At 42.7% G+C, this 26,436-nt stretch overlaps 1 protein-coding gene across 6 annotated transcripts in view; it reads left to right on the forward strand.

Moving 5' to 3' along the window:
• The window catches only part of ARNT2 (aryl hydrocarbon receptor nuclear translocator 2), a 174,826-nt gene that overhangs the window by 20,892 nt on the left and 127,498 nt on the right, over positions 1–26,436 (forward strand). For all 6 annotated transcript variants that reach the window (XM_075897103.1, XM_075897104.1, XM_075897105.1 and 3 more), the window contains exon 2: positions 22,635–22,746. In XM_075897103.1, coding sequence (XP_075753218.1) covers positions 22,635–22,746 — 112 coding nt within the window. The remainder of the gene's footprint in view (positions 1–22,634; positions 22,747–26,436) is intronic.

Here is a 26,436-nt window from a genome sequence, read left to right on the forward strand (position 1 = left end):
TAACAAGTGGGGTTCTGCAGGGGTCTGTTTTGGGACCAGCTCTGTTGAATATCTAAATCAACGATTTAGATATTGGTATAGAAAGTACGCTTATTAAATTTGCAGATGATACCAAGCTGGGAGGGGTTGCGACTAATCTGGAGGATAGGATCATAATTCAAAATGACCTGGACAAATTGGAGAAATGGTCTGAGGTAAATAGGATGAAGTTTAATAAAGACAAATGCCAAGTGCTCCACTTAGGAAGGAACAATCAGTTTCACACATTCAAAATGGAAAGTGACTGTCTAGGAAGGAGTATGGCAGAAAGGGATCTAGGGGTCATAGTGGACCACAAGCTGAATATGAGTCAGCAGTGTGATGCTGTTGCAAATAAAGCAAACGTGATTCTGGGATGCATTAACAGGTGTGTTGTGAGCAAGACACGAGAAGTCATTCTTCCGCTCTACTCTGCACTGGTTAGGCCTCAGTTGGAGTATTGTGTTCAGTTCTGGGCACCGCATTTCAAGAAAGATGTGGAGAAATTGGAGAGGGTCCAGAGAAGAGCAACGAGAATGATTAAAGGTCTAGAGAACATGACCTATGAGGAAAGACTGAAGGAATTAGGTTTGTTTAGTTTAGAAAAGAGAAGACAGAGGGGGAACATGATAGCAGTTTTCAGATATCTAAAAGGGTGTCATAAGGAGGAGGGAGAAAACTTGTTCATCTTGGCCACAAGAAGCAATGGGCTTAAACTGCAGCAAGGGAGGTTTAGGTTGGACATTAGGAAAAAGTTCCTAACTGTCAGGGTAGTCAAACACTGGAATAAATTGCCCAGGGAGGTTGTGGAATCTCCATCTCTGGAGATATTTAAGAATAGGTTAGATAATTGTCTATCAGGGATGGTCTAGACAGTACTGGATCCTGCCATGAGGGCAGGGGCCTGGACTTGATGACCTCTCAAGGTCCCTTCCAGTTCTAGTATTCTATGATTCTATACAGGAATCTCTCTCTGGCAGAAACCAGGATTTGAAAGGGGATATGTGTATGCCTGCAGGGCAGCCAGTCACTTTCAAAACAATTACCAGAGTGGCCACTGAAACCATTATGGGACATTTTTGGAGGCCAGTCACGACACATAAACACTTCAATTGCTTTCTAGGGGCGCCCCATCTCTGTAGCCACTGTGCAGAAAGCTCTATGCCTCTCATGGAGGTGGTTTATCTAGATCGCAATGACTGGAGTTAGTGCGCACTAAGTGTCTTGCCACTGTGGACACCTCAGGAGTTACAGCTCTGGGAGATGATGTACTGCTCTGTAACTTGCCAGTGTAGACAAGGCCTGAACTTCACATATAAGAGAGAGATAGGGTTGCCAGGTGTCCGGTATTAACCTGGAGAGTCTGGTATTTTCGCCTCCTGTCCGGTAACAAAAATTCAGAGAATACAGGACACCTAAGATGTCCGGTATTTTCTGATTTTTTTTTTTCTCGGGCCAGGAGGTGAAAATGCCGGGCACCTGGCAACCCTACAAACACTCAGCGCCAAGTCTCCCCACCTCCCCCAAACCCTTCTCCAGCCCCACAAATCCAGCCCCCATGCTTACCTGGTTCCGCAAGGCTGCCGGCACAAAATGGCTGCTGGCAAAAAGACCAAGGGGGAGCAATGTTCCCCCCCCCCCACACACACACTTTTTTCCTTCAACAGAATTTTTCCCCGGTGATTTTTTGGAGGGGAGGGAGAGGGATGTTTGATATTTTTGTTTCAACCATCTGGCAACCCCGGGTAGAGATGTCGGAGAGTGTGGACCTGGAATAAACATTGTGTCCATTTTTTTTCCAAAGCGACAAAATCAATAATTTTGTTCTAGAAAAATATTTTTAGTTTCAACCGTATTCAGCAAGAAAGTTCCTGAGAGTGCTAATATTTAGCATGATTAGAATCTTTATGTGGAAACCAGTGTCTCTTTTCATATGTGAAGTCATCTGAATTGTGCCCAGACCACAAAACGTTACTCAGGTTACAAACACAACTCAGCCACCGATGACCATTTTCTGCTAGTCTTCTGTGTATGTTATTAACTCTTATAGGTTTTCCTTTTCTGTGTACTAACAATTAACCAATAGCCCCATTGCAGGATTGATATTTGAATCACAACCATGAAAGCATGATGCCAATTGTATCTCTCAGTGGATTATCAAACAAGTTTTTGTTGTTGTTTGTTTTTTGGCAGGGGTTTAGCGAGAAAAGATGTAGGTACAAAACTAGAAGTTGCTACTCTGGAAGCAACAAGTATCTTTCATTCTGGGAACATTTGTTGTTACATTTAGCATATTAACATTCATCCCTCAGTATGTTCGATAATTAAAGATATGTGTTTTGCCTTATCTGAACCAAATATACACATAGGCATGGGAACACAACCATTGATCCTTTACTACGAAACTGCTAAAGCTAGTTTTAGTATGTGTTTTGTGACTTTTGTGGCGACACACGTTACCTCCATATTGGTGCACATAATAAAATTCATTCTGCACATGGATGATCTATGTGGGTGGTGGGGACAAGGGGTTGGATGGATGATGGCTCTGGCAAGGGTGCAGGCTCTCGGGTGGGACTGTAGATAATGTGTTTGGGGTGCAGGAGGGTGCTCCAGGCTGGGGCCAAGGGTTTGGAGTGCAAGAGCGAGCTTAGGACAGGAGGTTGGAGTGAGGATGTAGGATTTGGGCAGGAGTTAGGGTGCAAAAGTGGGCTCAGGGTTGGGATGTGGGGTCTTGGAGGGAGCTAGGATGGTGGAGGGGGCTCAGGCAGAGGATGGGGATGGAGGGCTCTTACCTGGGGCAGCTTCCATTTGGAGGTGGTGGTGAACAGGTGGCTCTGTGTTGCCCCATGCTCACGTGCGGGGGCAGAGCTTGCCAGCACTCAGTGATGCAGCTCCATACTGCAGCATATGGAGTCACCTTCTCCCTCTTCCACCAGGAAGGGCTGGCCCAGAACATAAATTGCAGCCCCTTTCTTAATCTGGCTCTGCTTCGGGGACTGGAGGAGCAGGTTTCACTTCCGGCCAGCACAGCTCCGTATGTGGCAGCTGTAAGCCCCTGCATGGCCCTTAGTAGCAGCTTAGAGGGAACCTTGTTCTCTGTCTGTTCATTCCATCTGCCAATGGCTGTTTTTGGAAGCATTCAAACCTGTTGGGTGGTTACAATTGGATTTAAAAGAGGGTGAATTAGTCCTCACACATGCAGAATTACCAAATGGTTCAATAATACTTCACGCAGGGCTGGATCAACTCGTCTGAGGCTATTAGAATTTGTGAGGCCCCCAAGGCTCTGGGGTGGGGCCAAAATGGAGGAGAGGAGGGGGACTGTGGGTTGAAACAAGGGATTGGGATGCAGGAGGAAAGGAGGGCTTTGGTATTGAGCAGGGGATTAGTCGATAAGGGAGGAGCCACCAGGAAGGACTAGAATGCAGGAGTTTTAGTGGCTGCATCCCCAGGGTAAGGAACCCTCCAAACAGAGCTATGCTTTTGGCATCCCAGAGAAGTTTGCGAGGGCCCCTCTTAGCCTGGGGTTCTGGGCTGCTGTCTCTAAAGCCCCTTTATTAATCTGGCCCTGATTTCATGCACATTTAAAGCTGGAAGATGCCACATATACCTTTCAAGTGTTTGTTGTGAAAAGCAAGAGATGGTTTGACAGAGAAGGGAAAACATGCTCTTTGGTGTGTGTATGTTTGTGTGGTATATAAAGTGCAGAAGACTTCTCCTTGAAATAAAACGGTTTAGTTAATCTTTATAAGTAAATAAATAAATAAAATGAGCACTGAAAAGAGTTCTGTGTCAAGCAGTCTTTCTCCTTGATGTTAGTGCTTAATATTCTTCCCATAGCTCTTATAAAATGTAGCTGACAACTACATGTTCTTTGGGTATGTAGTTCTGCTATCAGCTGGAACTTGATTGTCAAATCTGACATTTGGTGTGATTTTGTGCTTACAGATATAAAGGCTATCTCACTCCTGTCTTTAGGTACACATACAAAAGTTCAGTTCTGTCAAGGCTTATATATAAACATCTAAGTTGTTTTTAGTGAACTTATTCAATAATCTTCTTCATTTCCATGTTCAAAGCATCTACAGATTGTATACTTCCGGGAACAAGCTGCTTTTAGTGATTGTGACATAATGTTTAATCTGAATAAGTGAACATGGAAGGAGAAATAGTCTTCCATTATTTTGTATCTTCAGTTGTTTGAGGAGGCAGGGAAAGAATGTTTGCTTAGTTATTCTGACTGTAAATTACTAGCGAAACTCTGTGATTGTAGTTCTGGGGGAAAAACAGTAATAATGGTCTCTTGGGTAACAACTTCCTTCTAAAAACAGGAAAGCTTATTTAGAAATCTAATTATTTATTTTAATTTAGATCACAGTGTAGCTCTGTTGACTAAAGCAAATTATAAGATTAAATGTTTAGAAAACAGTTCTTTGTAATGAAGTTAAGCAGGACTTGAGTTTCGCATTTGTGGCAAACTCTTGGGAGTAGGGTAAAACTAATATTTCCCTGGAAAGTCTACTATCAAGGCTGGCCAAGTTGTGGATTTACTATAAAGCTCTCCCTCGTATCTTTTTCTAAGAGTGTTCTCCTTGGAGAACCGTCGAAATGAATGATTTTGCAATCTAATTTTAAAAAAATCCCAATCCATTCCTGCAATTACCTCTCAACTTCCAAAAATGGATGGGTTTTCATATATTTCTCCTTTATTCACAGACATAAAAAGTGTAATACTTGGGCAGCGAGTGAGAGAGACTGGCATTCTTAACAGCGTAATAAATGTCACTGGAGCAGCGCAGGGCAGAAACATCATAATCTTCCTTTGGGCAAATATTTTGAACTGCAGAAAATGTTGATCTTTTTTGAGATAATTTCCAACAACTGATAGACTGGGAGAGGAGTCAGTACACTAGATGTTAGAGTGCTTAATTTTTGTAGAATAGTGTGTTTTGGAATCTCCATTTATATATCTGATAGAAAGACTCCATTGCTAAATGCCAGGAACTACATTTGGGGTTTATAATGAAGTGCCTTTTTAGGTGACTTTTCCAAGGGTCAATCTCATCTGAACCTGTGACTTCATAGTTCCCAACCCTTTCCTGCAGCTTGTAGACTCTAGACTACTCTTAGAGTTGGTAGAATGTAGTGTTTATTTTTGTATAATTTTAGTGGATAGTATTAATGATTATTTTAAAGCATTTTTCAATGTTCATTGATTTTAAATATAGTTGCTGTGAATTATGGGGAAATCATTTAATGGTAGTAGATGGCACTATCCAAATAAAAGCAGTATGACCATGTCAGCATCACATGTCAAAATATACACAGTAAATATCCTTAAGTCAAATTCTAATATGTTCTCAAGCAACATTTTTGTGACTTTGCCTTTGTAAATTTGTAACAAGATTGATGAAACTTTTTTTGGTTGTTTTTTTTTGATGAAATGTGTTGACTGATACTTACCAATTTTAAAATCTAATCCTCCTAATGTAAGGGGACTGTTAGCCCCCTACTAAAACTCAGTGGGATTTTTTGATTGGCCAGCTCCCGGTACCAAAAAGGGAAGGATCCATGAGAAATCAAGGCCCTGAGATGGACAGACCCCAGAGACAATGGAAAGCAGCCAACACTCCTTCTCAGCCTGATTGACAGGCCAGTGAGGAAATTAAGAGGCCAGGTCCCGTTCTCCCTGTCAGCTGGGATTTTCTGGGTTTCTCTGAGAGAAAGCAGAGAGCGCTAAGAAGAGCAAGCTGTGTGGAGAGACAGACCTGCAGTGCCGGAGCCCAGAGCCTGTGCTAAGGGGCAGTTCTTCAGCAACAGAGCCAGGCACACACAGCCCAAGGAGTGCAAGCTGTGCTGACGGGCAGTTCTGCAGCAACAGAGCCAGGCACACACAGCCCAAGGAGGGCAGACCCTGTGTTGAGCAGCAGACTTGTAGTGATCAGAGAGCCAAAGGGGACAGAGAAGCAACACAAGGAGCTGGAGACTGGCAAAGCAGCACAGTCTGCAGCTGGGTGTGGTGAGCAGCCGGAACCAGCAAAGTCGGGGGAGAGGCTCTGGTCGGGGAGACACCACCAGCCAAGAGGTCCTGCAGGCCAGACTGGGAGAGGGGTCCTGCCACCTAGAGCCTGAGGCCTCGTGGTCACTGCCAGAGCAAGCCCCCCTGCAGCACAGCCAGGGTCTGAGAGAGTGCCCTGGGACCTATAAGGAACAAACAGACTGTGAACTGTCCTTACACTCTGCAGACTGCTGTTTGTGATATCCCCATGCTAGAGAGCAGGACTGTGTGTTCTCATTTAACCTTTCTTATTCTTTTCTCTTTAATCAGTTAGGCTGTGTCTAGACTGGCCAGTTTTTCCGGAAAATCAGCCGCTTTTCTCGAAAAACTTGCCAGCTGTCTACACTGGCCGCTTGAATTTCCGCAAAAGCACTGACGATCTCATATAAGATTGTCAGTGTTCTTGCGGAAATACTATGCTGCTCCCGTTCGGGCAAAAGTCCTTTTGCGCAAAAGGGCCAGTGTAGACAGCTCAGATTTGTTTTCCGCCAAAAAGGCCCGTTCGCGAAAATGGCGATCGGGGCCTTTTTGCGGAAAAGCGCGTCTAGATTGGCACGGATGCTTTTCCGCAGAAGTGCTTTTGTGGAAAAGTGTCCATGTCAATCTAAATGCTCTGTTCCGAAAATGCTTTTAATGGAAAACTTTTCCGTTAAAAGCATTTCCGGAAAATCATGCCAGTCTAGACGTAGCCTTGATGTTTAATAAATTGTATTTGCTTTGAACTGTATGAAATGATCACTGGGTCAAGAAAGCATGCAGTGTGAAGAGAGCACCTCAGAGTGGGGACACCCTACCCCCTGCCCCAATTGACTACAAGGTCGGGGATTAAGCCCTAGGAAACCTGGGCCCAGCCTTGTTGGGATTTCAAGGACTCTGCTACTCAGGAGAGTAGAAGGGGAGCTCTCAGGGTCAGGGTAAAGGAGTGGAAGCAGGGACTCAGATCCTTTCGTTGGTCCACTCCACCGGGGTAGTATAGAAGCCAGGAAAGTTCCCCACAATAGCAGGATCATTCCCCTGCTTACACTAAGCCTAACTATACCACTTGGTAAAATGTGATTACCAGAAAAATGACACCTGACTCGACAGATCTGCTCACTGTATGACTTTGAGTCATGCAATGTGCTTTATTTAATGTTGTCACAGCTGAAAAAAAGGGATCTGGATTCTTTTCTGCTTCCTGCTTCGTTAATAGAAAAATATGCCAGCTAAATACTAATCAGAGGGTATTTATTTACTGGTGGTGCTGTTGACAGCAAAAGGATACAACTTAATATCTTGAGCCCACGTTGAATTTGCAGAACTGGAGTTTGGGGCCAAGAGGTGGACGCCTTTTGTAGACTGAAACTCAAACTGGAAATCTGGAGGAGGGATTCAATAAGAAACCCTCACATTTGTCTTTTTATTGAGTGACTTTTCTGGCAACTGCACTTTAATTTTCCTTTCAGTTTGACTTATGATGATGAATATTTGGAAATACATAAAAGGTTAGTTTGGTATTATGACATTAAATACATATCCCCTGAGTGCTGACCAAGTAGGATTGCAGGAACTAGAGCAGCCAGTAAAATACTGTTAATAGATAAAATAATTTTTGAATACATTATACACTGGTTAACTAAGTATGCCTAGTAATCCCCTGCATATACTGATAATTAAGTATTTGGTAAACCCAGCATGATATTCTGAAGGAAGCTTAAAAGTTATACATCCATATTACAACATGATTTTTTTTTATTATGCAAATACAATAAATAAGTTACAAAATCATTTGAAATATGCCACTAAGTAATTTGCAATGAATGATTTAAGTAGTAATTTTTTTGCTTCATCAGTTGCAAGTTGATTATGATTTCATCAAAACTGTATGTTCAGTTACTTGATAAAATTTTGCAAATGGCTTAGCTTTATGGATTATGAATATTTCTCAAAGTATTTGATATTCAGTATTCACTATTTGTACTAAGGACGCTAAGGAGCAGGTATCTGGCTAATCATGCAGTTGATGCAATTTGTATTGACTATACGATTACAGGCAGTCCCCGGGTTACGTACAAGATAGGGACTGTAGGTTTGTTCTTAAGTTGAATCTGTATGTAAGTCGGAACTGGCGTCCAGATTCAGCCGCTGCTGAAACTGACCAGCGGCTGACTACAGGAAGCCCGAGGCAGAGTTGCTCTGCCCTGGGCTTCCTGGAATCAGCCTCTGATAAGTTTCAACAGGCTGAATCTGGACGCCAGTTCCGACTTACATACAGATTCAACTTAAGAACCCCAGGTATCCCCAAGGCTTCCTGTAGTCAGCGCTGGTCAGTTTCAGCAGCGGCTGACTTGGGGACACCTGGGGCAGAACAGCTGGGGTGCTGCTGTGTTGCTCGAGTAGCGGGGAAGGGAGGGGAAAGAGAGGGTTTGGGATCAGAGTTAATGGCAACAACTGAGAGCCCAGGTTAGCTCTGCAGTGAAGAGATACCCTGAGAGTCCAATAGTCTGGCATAGTCTCACTCATGGTTACATGCCCATTTTCTGATTATGTGTGCAAATCAGGCAGCCACATAGCTAACCATCCCACCTGCTTAAGCAAAAATATGGGTTTTACCTGCAATTCATTGGCCGATCTGCAGAGGCTTCACAGTTGACATTGAAAATCTGTCCTGGAATTGAGGGAATCTTTACACACGTTAAGGATCTGATCCCTGTTGTTTAAAGTGTCATAGCTCAGTTGAAATTAATAGACCTATGACAATTTTCACCAGCCGAGGATCTAGCCTTAGGCTCTCACACAGACAGAATATATTACCATAGATAGATATAATGGGGATCTTTAGGGATGTACATTTTAATTTGTCCTTGTTTTGTTGACGGTCCCCAGCAGACCAGGGGCACCCGGAGCAGCTTTTCTCGCCCCGGAGGTCGAGGTGGCGGGACCGCTGTGCTCTGGGTGAGAAAGCCCCGTTCGTAAGTGCAGATCTGACATAAGTCGGATCCGCGTAACTCGGGGACTGCCTGTAGTTGATAAGGGGAGGTACGGGGGTATAGCTGTAGAGATATGGGGGTATAGCTCCCAGAGCCGGCACGAGCCAAACTGAGCAGACAGCTCTTACTACCTTTAAAAGGCAGAACTGGAGTGGTCCTGGCACCAGGCTTAGCAGCCCCTGCTTGTGCCAGGTCCAGCAGCCCCTATTTGCTGAAGCCTCCCCTTGCTCTCCTGCTGCCCCCCAGCACCGATTCCTCTTTCTCCATTCCTGCTGCCTCTGATTCAGAGGCAGCGGGGGGAAGAGGGAAGCAAGTACTTGACTCAACTACTTGCTTACATCCCTAATTTGTACTCTGTTTATGTTTGATACAGTAAAGTCAGATGATATCTTTTGATTCTCATAATAAACTAGTGATGGAGCCAAATTTAAAATTTTGTGTCTGCTGTATTTGTGCACATGGATTTCTGTCAATATTCATGCCAATAAAACTGGATTGCAAGGATGCTTATGAAAAGCATTTGTAAAAGGAGTCTAGGCACGATGAAAGGAAATCAAATAATTATTAGTAGAAATCTGCTGGTAGAGGTTAGATACCTTCAGGACCTGATTGGTCCTGGATGAGGGATTTTCCAGACCAGGGGAGATCATTTCTGACTACCTTGCCACTGGCCCCCCACAGCGCTAGCCCGGCCTTCTGGCCTCCCAGCTGGCTCACCCCCTACTGCTGGCCCTGCTGCTCTGCTGGCCCCATTGGGCAGCCATGTAGGCAGCCACTGCCACAGCTCCCAGTCTCACTAGGCTGTCAAGCACCACGTCTCCCAGCCCCATTGGGCAGCCCTGCTACTGTACGCTGGGTGGCCCAGCCAGCAGCTCATTGCGGGCAGCCCGCTACCCTACAGGTCCCTCAAGTCTCCTTGCTGCTAGACCACGGACCAGCTCCTGCGCTGGACCACAGATGTTGTTGGACCAGAGAGTCCCAACCTGTAGTATTCCCCAACTCTAGCTGAAAGTTAAATTTAGAAAAACTGCTCTGAATTCTACATTCAAGATGCTTTGGTAACAGTTTTGTATTGTAGTTGGCTTAACAGAAAGTATGGACAGAGATCATGAATCTACTGCATCTCAAATCATGTAATCAAACTTTCATATAATTTCATGGATGGAGATAATACAGCTAGGGAGAGCAGTGACAAGGTTTGGCTACTCAGGAAGGCTGTTACTGGTCTCTTGCTGCAGCTAGTTAAAATTAGTTTGTCATTATTTTGAGTAGATATACTATCCACTACTTGTCAATAGACAAATCATTGTCTATTGAATATTATTTACTGTGTTTTTGTGAAGTTAATAGTAGGGATGTGAATGACTAGTCAACTATCTGATAAGCAAATGCTTATCAGATAGTTGACAGGCTAGTTGACTAGTCGCTTCCCCCCTTGCTGCCTCTATCAGAGGCAGAAAGGTGGGGGGAAAGAGGAGAGGGTGCTTCTGAGTGGCAGCTTTGGGGGAGTCCCAGCTGACCCCAGGCTCCATGAGACACACTGCTGCTTTGAAATGCCGTGGGAAGCATGGGACCAGTGGGGGACTGCTTGAGTGCCCTGCTGTCCCCGTGTTCCCCACAGTGCTTTTGCCTTTGAAGTACAGGGCTGTTGCTACACTTCAAAGGTGGAAGTGCCTTTATCAACTAATCGAATAGTCGATGCATATTGCAGATTGCAAATTGCATCGACTATTCAATTAGCCAAATGATCGAAACTTTACATCCCTACTTAATAGATTTAAATGATTTAAACTTTGGAACAGCCCTGAATAACATTGGTCTGATTTATTTTATTTATTTATTTATAAGGCAGCTGTAAAATAATTCATGGAAACTGACAGCTGAGTCTTTTGTATGAATAATATAGCTCTGGATGCAAATGACCAATAATTGACATATTTAGAACTCTAAATCATCTTCTCTTGATCAAAGTAATTAATACTGATCAAGATGCAAAGATAAAAGCCAGACATTGGTGATGGTGACACTGACATTAAAAATGAAGTATTGTTTTTTTCATAAATAATTTAAAGATGGGTGGAATAAAAATAATCTTTAATGAATAGTGAATAATAAAGTGTTGAACAGTTATAATTCTTTGTCTCAAAGCCCAAAAGTTTACTAGGCATTCTCCTAAATGGATAAAAAGACACGATGTCCCAGAAGAGTCTACAGATCATTTCAAACATGATGTAATAGTGTGTGTGTTTGGGGGGGGGGGATGTAACAAGATAATAAGGTAGGATTTGGAGGAAAAGGATAAGTTATTATAGAAGGCAAGACTGGAGATAAGAGAATGTAGGTGAGAATTTTTCGATTTAGACAAAAAATGTCAGATCTTAGAAATGTTGTGGAGGAAAATGTGACAAGATTTGTGCACAGTCTGGATTTCAGCAAATACAGTAAAATAATTTACTTTTGCTCACACTGAGAGAGACTCTGTTATACAAGAATAAATCCCGAGTAACTCCACTAAGATTGTGTATGTTCTGATGGAACAGAGACAAGAATCTTGCCAATCATTTTCAAGTAATAAATAGTGATTGCCTTTGGACTGATATGTGTAATTTTTTAAATGTAACACAATATTATGTCTAGTTTTCTCACTTTGGTGTTACAATTTCCACTTTATGTCCTACCGTTTTTTTGTGTTTCATCTATTAAGTGTTCCATTTTAACCAGGAAAACACATTTCCTGTACATGAATTTCTGGTGGAATGCCAACCAAAATAAACCAAACAAACTAAATAAAAAAAATAAATGGTAAGTTAATGGTCTAAGCACAATCTCTTTGAAGAATCATTACACTTCCTTAGTTTTCCTCTTTTGTTTTATTGCGTACTTTGGGTGTATGTTTCATTGCTTCAGTTTGGAAGTTAATGGATTAAGTCATTGCGTATTAAATTTGAGATTTTATCAATCTGATGCTGCATGTGTGATATAACAATCCTATATTGCAGTTTAGTCCTAATAGAGTATGCAAAATTTACAAAAAATATTGGAGGAACTTTGTCTTTTTTGTGCACACAGCTTATAATTATGAGGTTATTTTAAGCACAATGAATGCATCATAGGAGGAGAGAGAATGATAATTTCTTCTAAATAGACATGCTGCATTGTGGGGGGAGGCTAATCTTTTTGTGATGGAGAATCATTTGATTAATGCTTATTAAATGGGAGGAAATTGATCAAATGATCTTGAATATCTCAACAAAACAAGGACAAATTAAAATGTACATCCCTAAAGATCCCCATTATATCTATCTATGGTAATATATTCTGTCTGTGTGAGAGCCTAAGGCTAGATCCTCGGCTGGTGAAAATTGTCATAGGTCTATTAATTTCAACTGAGCTATGACACTTTAAACAACAGGGATCCGATCCTTAACGTGTGTAAAGATTCCCTCAATTCCAGGACAGATTTTCAATGTCAACTGTGAAGCCTCTGCAGATCGGCCAATGAATTGCAGGTAAAACCCATATTTTTGCTTAAGCAGGTGGGATGGTTAGCTATGTGGCTGCCTGATTTGCACACGTAATCAGAAAATGGGCATGTAACCATGAGTGAGACTATGCCAGACTATTGGACTCTCAGGGTATCTCTTCACTGCAGAGCTAACCTGGGCTCTCAGTTGTTGCCATTAACTCTGATCCCAAACCCTCTCTTTCCCCTCCCTTCCCCGACAGCCAGATTTAGTGCAGCTTTTAGCTCAAGATTGTTGTCTTATCCTGGGGACTGTATGCTGAAGCCTAGATGCCGTTTTTACAGTGGCTCATAACCTGCCCACCTGAGTGTTGGTAATTCTCCAATACTTTTCTTCAGTTGCCTTTCTCTGTGTAGAAAGATAGAGAAGTTCTCTCACAATTTACTGGAAAAGGCTCAGCTTACTTCAGTGCTAAAAGCCAGAGGGTATGTCCCCACAAGTTGCAGACATGGGGGTGTGCAGCATCAGTGAGGACATAGTAACTTGTGTAGAGCTACTCACACCTGGGCTAGGCTAATCCACGTGCTCAGACCCTCCTGATGCTGATAACCCAGGAATTCTGTGTACCCTCAGTCTTAATTCTGAGGTTTTCATTTTCTTGGAGTGGGAACAGTCCTTCAGAAAGCAGCACTAAATCTGGATCATGGTTTTTCTGTGTGAACCAGAGCATAATTAAGATCAGCAACCAAAATAAAAGCCCCGGTTAGCTCTGCAGTGAAGGCATAACCCGAGTGTCAAATAATCAGGCACAATTGCACTCACAAGTGGACAACTGCATGTGCAAACTGGGTAGCCACGTAGTTAACTACTCAGGGCTGCCGAAGCAGCCTGTGCCCACAGTGAGCCTTGGCCCCAATAGAGGAAGCGGGGTGGGGGGCAGGCAGCACCACGGAGCCAGTGCTGGGGGGAACCGGTTTTAAGCTGATCTCCCCCCCCTCCCAGCACCAGCTCCTGTCCTCCCAGGAGAGCGAGTAGTTGATACTCCAGTCGATTACTCACTAACATCCCAAGTCCTTTGGCACCATAGAGACCGATATATTAGGGCATAAGCTTTTGTGACTAAAACCCACTTTAATAGACAACTAGGGATTCTTCTTCATCCTCTCCTCTTTCGAGCAATTGAAGTTCAAGCAAATTCTCCTTCCACCATGAAGGTGGATCCTTGCTCACTGGAAGCTGTCAGCAATGCCTGCTGTATTTATTTGCTGGAAAGTAGTGCTAGATGTGCCTCCTTTCCCAAGCTGGCAGATGTTAGTATGCTAAAAAGAGAGGAATTTAAAAAATGGGAATGAGAGAAGAGATGAAGGTGAATTAGCGATGAACCACTTGCTGTGGAGGTAGGGAGGAATAGGGGAGCTAGTGCCTACATATTTTTGTGCACATTTTGCATGCAGTTTAGGTTGGATTTTCAGCCTTTTAATAATTGCTAAATTTCCTGGAAGCTGCACAGACCCTCCTCCAGCCTGAACCCAGTCCCGGTTGGAATTGCCACGGCCAGGGAGAGGCACCTATCCCGTGGTCCTAACTCCAGCAATTTGGTGACAGGAAGAGGTGCCTCTTCTCACTATAGCCTCAGGTCAGCCTGTACCCCAAATCCCTCACCCCCAGCCTGGAGTCCCCTCACACATTCTGGACCTTTCAGTCCCATCCCTGCCACATGAGTTTTTATGTACACTAATATGGAAGTAATGTGTGACACATCACCTCCATATTGGTGCACATAACAAAAATCATTCCGCACATGCATGGGGAAACTAGAGGGAATTCTGATCACAGGTATGTTGGGGCTGAACAAAGAGAATTTAAAAACAGGAAGATGCCCCTACCCCCAAAACATGATTTATTCTTTTGAAGAATTGCATGACTTTTAGGATGTCATATTGGTTGGAGATTGGTGAGGGGGGTCTCACTCATGATATTTAAACTGCTGGCATTGGCAGTACTGTTCAGCTTCTGTGGTTGGTAGCTTCCCCAGTTTACTCAGATGTTTCTCACTCATCAACTGGGAATAAAAACCACCCTCTCATGTCACATAGGGTACGTCTACCCTACAAAGTTAATTTGAACTAACAGATGTTAGTTCGAATTAACTTTGATAGGCGCTACACATGCAAACCGCTAGTACGAACTTAATTCGAACTAGCGGTGCGCTTAATTCGAACTAGGTAAACATCATTCCACGAGGACTAACGCCTAGTTCGAATTAACTAGTTTGAATTAAGGGCTGTGTAGCCACTTAATTCGAACTAGTGGGAGGCTAGCCCACCCCAGCTTTCCCTGGTGGCCACTCTGGGCACCACCAGGGAAACTCTTCTGCCCCCCTCCCGGCCCCGGAGCCCTTAAAGGGGCACGGGCTGGCTACGGTGCCCGTGATAGGTGCAAGCCTGCCAGCACCCAGCCAGCAGACCCTGCACCTGGCACGGCTCGAGCCGGCCACCTGCTGCCACCCAGCCCTCCGCCTCTTCCCGGGAGAAGGCTGGCGGCTCCCGGGAGCCTGCCCAGGTCTGCAAGAGGCGGGCGCCTGCCTGGTCTAGTGCAGACATCGTGGACCTCATCCACGACCTCCGCACTAGGCACAGGAAAGTGGCCATCTAGGGCAGGAGAGCTGCCAGCCTGGCCACCCAGGAGCAGGTTTGCAAGAAAATCAGGCTGGTCCAGTGAAACCCCCGACCCTGAGCCCTGAGCTTAGAATGGCCGTGCTGGGTCAGACCAAAGGTCCATTTAGCCCAGTAGCCTGTATGCTGACAGTGGCCAACACTAGGGACCCTGGAGGGGATGGACCGAAGACAATGACCAAGCCATTTGTCTTGTGCCATCCATCTCCAGCCTTCCACAAACAGAGGCCAGGCATACCATTCCTACCCCCTGGCTAATACCACTCCATGGACCCAACCTCCATGACTTTATCTCACTTCTCTTTAAACTCTGTTCTAGTTGTAGCCTTCACAGCCTCCTGCAGCAAGGAGTTCCACAGGTTGACTATTTGCTTTGTGAAGAAGAACTTTCTGTTGTTAGTTTGAAGCCTGCTACCCATTCATTTCATCTGGTGTCCTTTAGTCCTTCTAGTATGGGAACTAATTAAGAACTTTTCTTTATGCACCCTCTTCACACCACTCATGCTTTTATAGATCTCTTATCATATCCCCACTCAGTCTCCTCTTTTCTAAGCTGAGAAGTCCCAGTCTCTTTAGCCTCTCTTCATATGGGACGTGTTCCAAACCCCTGATCATTTTAGTTGCCCTCCTCTCTCCCACCCTCTCTCTTCCCCTCTCCCACCTTCTTTTCCCAGTCTCCCCTAGTTTTGTTCAATAAAGAGAGTTTCTATTTTTGAACACATGTGTCCTTTATTTTGTACGTCAGGAAGGGGGGCTAGGGAGAGGTAAGTGGAAGGAGGTGAGGGAGGAATGGGGTACGAGCCCCCAATGGGGAGGACTGGGCTGGCTCTGCGGGCTCCTCGAGGTGGAAACTCTCCTGAAGCCCCTTGATTGATACCCCCCCCCTCCGGATGGCAGCCTGCGGCAAGTGCAGCCGGGCTGATGGCTGAGTGCTGTGATGTGCCGAGTGTGGGCACTCAGGGCACTCCAAGCCAGGACTGCTTTGCAAGCGGGGAACCCCTGAGAACTGTCTTTCTGGAGTGGGGGTCGGGTCCCTTTAAGCACAGTCCTCGGCTAGCCTGAGACAGCAGCTCCATGCTCTAAGTCCTAACCTGATGCCCTGCCGGCACTGCTTCCGGCCATCCTTAACCTCGGTTCAGGGTCCACTCAATGTGGACATGCTAGTTCGAATTAGCAAAATGCTATTTCGAACTAGTTTTTAGGTCTAGATGTACTAGTTCGAATTAGCTTAGTTCCAATTAACTAATTCGAATTAAGTTAGTTCGAATTAGTGCTGTAGTGTAGACATACCCATAGTCACCAGCACTGATAGCTGAACCAAATTGAACTGTCACTGCAAAATGTGGTTTTGGCCATGTCTGCACTAGAGCATGTTTGGCAGTATAATATATACCAGGTTCTGTACGTGAAATGAACTACACCATGGGTGTGTCTAGACTACATGCCTCCTTCGACGGAGGCATGTAGATTAGCCAGATTGGAAGAGGGAAATGAAGCCGCGATTAAAATAATCGTGGCTTCATTTAAATTTAAATGGCTGCCCCGATCTGCCGATCAGCTGTTTGTCGGCAGATCGGGGCAGTCTGGACGCGACGCGCCGACAAAGAAGCCTTTCTTCATCGGCACAGGTAAGCCTCGTGAAACCAGGTTTACCTGTGCCGATGAAGAAAGGCTTCTTTGTCGGCGCATCGCGTCCAGACTGCCCCGATCTGCCGACAAACAGCTGATCGGCAGATCGGGGCAGCCATTTAAATTTAAATGAAGCCGCGATTATTTTAATCGCGGCTTCATTTCCCTCTTCCGATCTGGCTAATCTACATGCCTCCGTCGAAGGAGGCATGTAGTCTAGACACACCCCATTAGAGGCCCTTTTATGCCAGTCTAACTGTTTCTGCTATAATCAGCAAAAACCCTACTGCAGTGTCACCAAAAATCACACACTTAACCAATGTTACTATATTGATAACAATTTCTAGTATTGACCTGACCTTGGATTATGCAGTTTTGAAAACCCTGGTCAGTTACTCAATATATGCTTTAAGTGGTAGATTTGTTATGACTTTTGGCATACTGCTCTAATATTTGTAGACTAATACAATTTTTAACTTCCACTCTCTACAGCAGTTAAAGCAGTTTCTTATCTAAAATCGCTGTTTCATAAGTGAAGTTTGTGTCTGACTGTGGAGCTTGGCTCTGATTCACTATTTATTTGGTATCCTGTAATATTCTAGACTCAGAAACTCCTATTGGGCAGGCGTGTTCTGCCCTCAGATACATATCCAGAACACTTACTGATGTCAGTTGAAATAGCATAGTCCAGTCCAAGGTTAGAGATTGCCATGTAAATATAAAAGTAGTATTCAAAGTAGTGTGTAATATCCATGACTCAGGAATTTCACCTTTTCACTTGATAAGTTACAAATTTAGGCCAAGATTTTCACAAGTAGTTAGTTTTATATTTGGGTACCTCCTTTTTTGAGTGCCCAGCTTGAGACAGCATGGAGAGCTCTGATTTTCAATAAGTGGTGAGCACTCCCTCCCTCTGAAAATCAGGCACCATTGAGATGTCTTAAATGGAAAGAACTCCTAAATGGTAAGAGCTAAGCCCACCAAAATTGGTATGTAGCTTCCTTTTAACCAAACCCTGACCTTGCTTTAAGTTAGGATATGCCAGGAAAATAGGACATGCCTGGAATTCGATTGTTTTCCATACAATGGCAGAGAGAGGAGGGACACAGTCCTCAGTCACCACTGGCGGGGCAGTGAGTGCTGGGGAGAGCTATCCTGCAAAGTCACCACAGGGTGGAAAGCCGCATCACCAACAGAGTGACTAGCCGTAGGTGGGGCTCTCCATCTTGCCTGCCACTAGCCCAGGTAAGTGACCTCCCTGCCTCAAACACTCCCCTGCTCCTCAGATCGGTCCCAGGGAGTGCTGCACGGTCAGGGGCTGGCCCAGGGAGCATCAGCAGGAGGCCTAAGCCCCTTTTCCTCCTCTTCCCCTATCCTGGGCCAGACCTGGATGCCAGGTAAGTCTGCTAGTGGTATATAATGTCCTATTATGCAAAATAGAATGATAGGCAAAGCTCCATAAAGTACAGTACATCTTGCTGGAATGAAAGATGTAACAATAGTGTTCACATTACATGTGTGGATTAAAAATTATTAACTCTTTTCCAGAATCTTTGTGGTTAATTTAGGAAATGTTAGTAATTTTGCTGCAAATAGATTGATCAGTATGCAAGATGGTTGTTGCCGGCTGAATCATGGTCCACAGCTAAGGTAAACAGATCTGAGATGACATTTTCTGAGCAGAATACCAATGCAGTTGCATTTCTTCCCAGAGGTTTTGATGTTTCTCATATGCAGCTAAAATTTCTTTCAAGAAGGTTTTGCTCACAAGAAAGAGATTCTTCTGAAGAGGTGGGATTTTATTATATTTTATGACTTATTTGATATTTTAATTGTCCTGAGTTGGGAGCATTTAAAGGAGTGCTGCTTTTGCCTGTCCTATGTAATGATATTTTTTTTCTGGCCTATTGTCTATTTAACTTTCCTGTTAATGGCATGTCTGTATAATATTAATAAAGTTGTAAAATAGTGCTGTTTTAAATTTGTACTGCTGTGTGGAATTTCTCTGGCTTTTTTTCTTTCTTTGTAATTAACATGGCAAAGTGATGTGACTAAATTAACAATTAGATTGTACTGTAGGTATTATGAAATATTCTTCATGGTGGCTATGTTGTCACCTGGCAAGTTCTAAATTCACAAATGTGACTTTTTTATTTTGGTTTTCTTAAATGTGATTGTACCAGGTTGTAAAACTCTTTCTGATCTCTTAGTGGTTGTATATCTTAATTCTTGATTTTTGAAAACCTGTTTTTTGTCCATTAACTAAAGAAGTGTTTTAATGTCTGCCTTTGTAGTACATATAAAACATGTTTATCGGTTTCTATTCAAGAGACAGGGCATGTGTGTTAACCTTAGACTAAGATTTACTCTGAAATAAATTAACATTTTGGTCAATTTGTGGATTGGCAGTCAAATCTGTAACATCTGCTTATATAAATGGCATCTCTCTGGAACAGGTTCTGGGGCTTGGGGTGGTGCGGTCTTCCCTGGCTTCAGGTGGTTTCCATTATTTGCAGGGTTTCCTTTTCAGTTCAATGACCTTCAGCGCCCCTGCACTCAGATTTAGTCATGCACTGATATTTTGTTTCCTGTTATCTATCCTGTTACAATGAATTGTAAAGGATAAAAGAATGCTGGAGGGAGCATCCTTAATGGTCCCTAATATTTAGTAGCAAATGTTGCACTTGTCATAACTGAAGAGCTTCAGAGCCCATTGAAGTCAGGGGAAGAATTGGCATTGATTTTGGTGGGCTTTGGATCAGGGCCAGTGTTATCTATGCGTGTCTTGGCCTGAAGCAAAGATTGTGTAATACGCTGATTAAAGGTAATGTTGGATAATGGTCATTTTAGATGGGAGAGAATGTGTCCTTTTGGGAATTTCAGAGCTTTACAAGAAGCAGTGGTTTCTGATTACGGTAGGTGAATGTCCTTCTCATCTGGGCACCATAAACCGTAGAGCTGCACATTGGGTCACCTGCGATCCCCTGAAATTTCTGTCTAAATGCCTTAAGCAAGTACTGTATTAGAGTGAGCTACAGCTTCAAAATTCAAATCCAGGTCCGGAGTCTGAAAACTGGGAAGCTTGGGAGGTATTTGACATTGAGATTTTTGGCATAAGGGCCAATTTCTGGTAAGTAACATTCAACTAAAAAAATAAAAAAATACTTTTCCTCTGTAGCCCAATCCAATGATCTTGCTGCACTAAGGTTGCTAAGGTTTAGATCCTCAGTTATGTTGGAAGATAGCACACTAGATCTGTCAGGGATGGTGTAGACGGAGCGTGGTCCTGCCTTGAGGGCGGGGGGCTGGACTCGATGACCTCTCGAGGTCCCTTCCAGTCCTATTATTCTATGATTCTATGATCTTCCTCTGCAGAATAAGAACTGAAACAGGTTATTATAAAAATCACACATGCACGCACACACACACACTTACAAATCTGTTTTAGAATAAACCTTCAGACCAAATTTTATCTAATTTTGAATTTCACTTTGTGGAGTAAGTGTAACTTGATAAGTAACATAGACTTAAAACTTTATAATAAAGGCCAGAGCAAATATAAGTGTTTTATTTGTAGCTAGAATTTATTGTTATTTTTAATGCACATTTGTAAAATGTCCTTCAGTTTAAAAAAATCCAAGCATTTTGGCATGAAATACAGCCATATTCCATAGGTGGGGACATGATAGCTAAGAGGCCTACAGACGTGAACGTAATTCTAGACAGACTCACAAGGCTGATTCTGTCACCTTACTGTTTTTCTTGAGTTCATGGGACTCAGCATGAGTACATATGGCAGATCAGGGCTGTGGATGACAGAGATAGAAGAGAACTATTAGGCCATCTAATCTGTCACTGAAGATTAGTCCCTACAAAACAAGTGTTTTCCTGAATCTTAATTTTAAGGCGTTTGGGTATTTTTTGACTGATTTTTTTATTATTACTTAACTGTACCCTGCTAATTAAAATATCTAGTGAATTTTGTTTTGTGATTAATTTTTGTAAAGAAACAGTGTAAAAAAATACTAAAAAATAAATGGCTCACAGCTTGTATATGTTACCAAAAAGTGCACATTTCACAGGCCATCCAATAAAATTGTATAGTTCTGCAACTTTACAACTTGACAAAGCTACAAGAGCAGACATTACAAAATCACATAATATTACACAGATATAATATAGCAAAGAGAAAGGTGAGGGTAACAGGCTAAAAGGGAGTGGAGGAGACTGAAGGTAGTGAGAATGAGGAGGGAATAAATGGAGAGGTCAGGTGGAAAGGATGTCTGGAATTATTTGAGCTGTCTTAACATCCTTTATCCAACAGTAATTTGCACCTAGTTTCAGAAGTCATAAATTGCTCTCTGTGTCATTAAGTTGTTTTCTCTTTTGCTGCTAACTGAGAGAGGTCTGAATACCACTGTTCTATTCTGGGCATGAGCATATTCCTCCAATTTTGTAACGCTGTGAATTTGCAATGCAAAAGGAAATGTCTTAACTTTAAAAGAAGAGTTTGACTGAGAAACTCTTTAAAAGCTAGTGAAAATATTACTGCAGGTATTTTTCACCCTTGGGTATCCATAGTGTTCATGGTCAGATTAAATGTCCATATTTCACTTTGACCATTACTGCTTCATACTTTAAATAAGGATTTTACGTATGCTAGATATGCTTTATTTTTGATTGCCAAAGAAAGGTCTTATTAACCTTGAAAACAGCCCAGCTCATTTCTTAATACCATTTGACTTCCATTTGTACAAATTGGGGTTGTTGGTGTGTGTGTGTGTGTGTGTGTGTGTGTGTGTGTGTGTGTGTGTGTGTGTGTGTGTGTGTGTGTTTTGCACGATTAAAAAGTGGGGAATGGGAGGACTTATAATGCATCAGTTCCTATAAGCATCAATTGCTTGAGTGTGGAATGGATGTATACTGGGGCAACTTATAGCAGGGCCACTCTGTTAGCTTCGCCTCTAGTGCCCTTTGGTGCCAGCCTCAGAAAAAGCTGGCTGTCCAGTCACATTTTTCTTGTGATAGTGGTTTCCACAGACCAGTACCTCATTCTGTGAGGCTGCATGTTGCTGTCCTTTAGGCTTCTCTCATTCATCCAAATTCTAATTACCCTGCTGCTTATAGAGCCCTATGTCCTGCTTTCGAGCATGTGAAGGTGAAGTTAATATTAAGGCCCTGATCCTGGAGGGTGACTGTTGGCAAGTAGGGATGGAAATAATTACTTTGAGAAGGAGTTTGAATCTGAACCAGTTTCCTAGTCTGACTCCCTGGAATCTCTAATGTAGTACAGTAGTTGCTGGCCAACTCCTGGGTGGATTTTCCACACCAGTTAGAATTTGCAGTCCATATTATTGAGGGGAACCCAATCTCAGCAATATAGCTTTCAAAATTTTGCCTAATCTGGATAAATTTATGCCCCATCTCTTAATTCATTTCCGTAGCTCTGTATCGTTCAGGAAGATGAGATCTAGTAAAATACTGCGTGGCTTCATTGGTAGCTCCTGTACAGTAGGGAACAAAGATACAATGAGATAGTAGGTAAATGAAATATACACAGCTTCCTGGATGCTGTGATTGTGTATTTCCAATTGCACTCATGGTGGCTATTGACAACACTGAAGCTATTGCAAGAGTGTAATGAATTTGCCATAATTCATACAGTCCTTGAAACCACAAAGGATAGATTTGTCTTCATTTAGTAATAAAAGGAAAGAGTGTACCACGTGGATTCTTTTTTAAAGAGAGCCTTCTGTACCTCATTATCACTGGCTGCTCCTTTCATAGCGGATAACATGATTTTCATTCTGTGTTACAGAAATGGCTTCAGATATTCCTGGATCAGTGACTTTGCCAGTTGCACCGATGGCAACAGGACAGGTGAGAATGGCAGGATCCATGCCTGCTAGAGGAGGAAAGAGGCGGTCTGGGTGAGTGATTTCATTTTCTCAGCGGTGAAAGAAAAAGCTATTTGCATTCATAAGTTAAATGCATGCATGTACTAATAAGAGCCAGTGTTGTGACATGTGTTTTGGTTTTCTTTTCACCACGTATGTTGTGCTTGCAAGACTGCATTTGCTGAGGTGTAAAGGTTGTAGATTGTCTAAGCATCCAGAGTTCAGGGATCTGGCCCTCAAACCTCTGACCACATAATACTTACACAGACGAGTAATCATATTGGTCTTAATGGGATTTCTCATGTGAATATGTTGAGCAAGATGTGATTCCAGTTGTGTATGCAAACCTATTTGGTCTGAAAATTGGGGTTAGACTCTTCCAACTACACATTTTCTTCATAAATGTACAATGTAGTATTTTAATTTTCTGCTGTAAATACAGAAACTACAACTACAGCCTTTCTTAAGGTATTTTGGCTTGTCATATCCTGGGCCTGATTGGAAACCAGAACTTAAAATATCAGTGTATCTGAGAGGTTTTGGTTCAAGGTCATTTCTTAAAATGCCTGGAAGGTCTACTGGGGAAGAGGAAATCCTTTTTTTATTCAGACGAGAGGGGCTAGCTTCATGCTCCTGAAAGGGATGGGGAGGGGGGAGGGCCTTGGGTGGAAGTGGTGGGGCTAGAGACAGCCCTCACTCCTGAGTCCTTCAGCGATACCTGGACCATGCCGCCTGGGGCCCCAGTGGTGAATGAATAGTCAGGCCCCGGGGCAGCTGCCCCTTTGCTCCTCCTGTTGGCGGGCCTGATGGGAACCATTTTATCTCATTCCTAATGTTGTCCTAACCAGGACAATATTTTGTTGTGTTTTTTTTAAACCAGTTAGCTCTGTGGCAATATCTGAGCACACTTAGTGTAGAGTAGAAGTACCGCAGGTGTTCACTGTGGAAAAATGCCTTCTTCTGTTTCCCCAGAAATAACAGTGGGAACCCATATGACGGTCAGGAGTTCATTCCCTGGAGACTTCACTTCTCTACTAGGGGAGGGCACGCTCATGTAGATAGGTCTGTTACATGTTTGCCCCAAATGTGACCATATAAGGCCTCATCAAGAGAAAAGATCCTTCAAGTGAGGGGCATCTACTGAGAGAACCCTGACCCAATTCTTATGAGTTCTCTTCTTGTGATTGTCAGCCAAAGTATTTTGTCAATTTTAATAGTCCTGTAGGGGAATACAAGAGACAGTATCCAGGACGCCATGCCTGGCCATATTCCATATGTGAATAAAAATAGGAGAATCTGAATCTGGAATTAAACTGGCAGCCAGATGGCACACGTGGAGCACTGGTGTGATGTGCCTTTGATCTGTGCTAATTGTCCGTTGGACTTCCACATGCTGAGCTTACTGTATGAAGTTGATCTTAAGTCATGAGCTGTCCCTTTGAACAAGCTGCATTTAATATTTTAAACTGTTTAATACAAAAAGCCTTTTCAAGCTTATGCTAAAAACAATTTTAAAGTCAAGATTTCATATTTTTCTAAAGGATTTGCTCTTAGGGGAAGTTCTGTATGGCCTGTGTGTACAGGAGGTCTGACTAAATTATCACAATGGGCCCTTCTGACCTTGGAATCTATGAAAAAAAGAGAAAGCTTTGACATCTTTGTAATGGATACTTTATAGAGAGTCTAACATTAACCGTCTTGGACTTTTATGTGACCAGACAAATGATCTCATTGCTGAGCAGCAGCCAGGTCAGCTACTAATGCTAATTACAATGTAGTGACTGCCAAGGATTGATGTTGCTAAATGTGAGGGCTACTGGTTATACAAATTATTGACTTGAAAGTTAAATCAAAAGGTTGTGGTCCTAAATCTTCAATATACCATTGCAAGTATCCTCTTTTGCCCTCCATCCCCTCCTCTTGCATTTAAAGGTAAACATGAGTTATTTTAAAATGTTTGGAATAGAGAAATTCTCTGAATTATATGTTGTAGGTTTGTTGCTACAACCTACAGAAGGCAATTTCGTATCCATGCATCTTCGTTCTAGATTAGAAGACCTTCCCCTAAGGTGGTGGGGAGGGAAAGCATTTTCTTCATTCTGTGTATTCAGACCTCCAGGGAAGGAATGCCTGTCATGTCTGTGTGTTCTGTCTGATGCATTGTACTTTCTCTTTGAACGACTGCTGTAATGTAGTCCTTTCATTACTCCCCTGGCAATACATCTTTGTACACCTACTTCCTTGGGCACTTTAGAATGAGTGCTTCAGATCAAACACCAAGAAATGCAGCCCAGCGACATGGCCGCCTTTCTCAACTTGGGTGTCTTTTTGAAAAGTGTGTTTTGCTTATAATTGCTGATGCACTGGCAAAATAATTTTTGAATGTGTGCCAGTTTAAGCTCATTGTCCTTCCAGAAGGTATTTCTGCAAGGTAAGGATTCCATTCCATTGACAGCTCGGAAATACGTTTTTGCTCTCTATGGCTTATGCCAAATGTTTTATGGGGAAGGAAAAAAAGCTAGAACTGCATAAGAAATTCCATTGACCAGGGCAGTAAGAGTATGTAAACTTATTTTAAATGTATTCCATTTGCTCATGTTGATTTTTAAAGCCCTTATCAGTGTAGGCACTGGCTAGATTTCAGGACTCTTTCCTCATTTTTTGGGAGGGGACGGGGGGCTAGGTATCTATTTCTTTTAAGGTGCCAGTTATTTTTGGCCTTAGGTCAGATTTTTGGGCCTTTCCTGTAATGGGTCCTAAGATGTGGAGATGGGCCCTCCGACATGGAACTTGTTTTCTACCCACACCTTCATGAATAACTACCTCAAAGCATCTCTCCCAATGTTTAAACATTACCTAAAATCCATTCTCTCCCATCTTCCCCATTTGCCCCTCCCCATTCTGTGTTTCTTGCTTAAATGTGAAAATGTTACCATGTTTTATAAGGAAGTTTTTGTGCAGGGCCCTTTATAAATATAATTATTACTCTCTGTCCCTTTCACAACAGCTGAATAGTGTGTGAAGGAAGAAAACAAGATTTATTCTTGTCTCTTCAATGTGAGAGCTCAGGATAGCTTTAGTCACTTCTAAAAATGGGAATTTTAAATGAAGACAAAAAGTATTGTTTCTGAAATGCCATTTGTCTTCCGGGAAGTTATTTCTACTGTATTGCTGACATGCAATTTGCTCTTTCTGGATAGAAGATTTAAATCTTTTGGGGTAAGGTGAGTTTGTTGGAACATTTTTTACATGCTGTGCTTTGTGTTATGCTAAAGGATAAAACTGATTCCTTAGCCTCTTGGGTTCTGCTTCATTCTAAACAATACACATTAGTGGAAAGCAACCAGGTAGTGTCACTCACTTTAAACCCATCTAGTTTTCAAGATGATCTGAGTTTTCCATTGTCATATAATTAATGGATCTCTGATTTGCTCTTCTACATTTTCATCTTAAAAACAAAGACCAGAGTTAACGTTAACTGAGTACAGCATTTTTACAAGCCTTCTATGAACTTAAATTGCATTTTTTTTTTAAAAAAAAAGCATTTTACATTTGTAATAAAATCACAATTGCACTGTAGCCAAAGAAAGCACTATGTATATATTAAAGTCTTCTAGGTTAAAGCCTGATACCACAGGTCTAGAGACACTTAGATACTACAATGATAAGCACCATATAGCTGTCTAGATTTATTTATTACCTACATTCCAGTTGCCTATACTG

The sequence above is a fragment of the Pelodiscus sinensis genome, chromosome 14 (assembly GCF_049634645.1).
Source record: "Pelodiscus sinensis isolate JC-2024 chromosome 14, ASM4963464v1, whole genome shotgun sequence".
Lineage (NCBI taxonomy): Eukaryota > Metazoa > Chordata > Testudines > Trionychidae > Pelodiscus > Pelodiscus sinensis.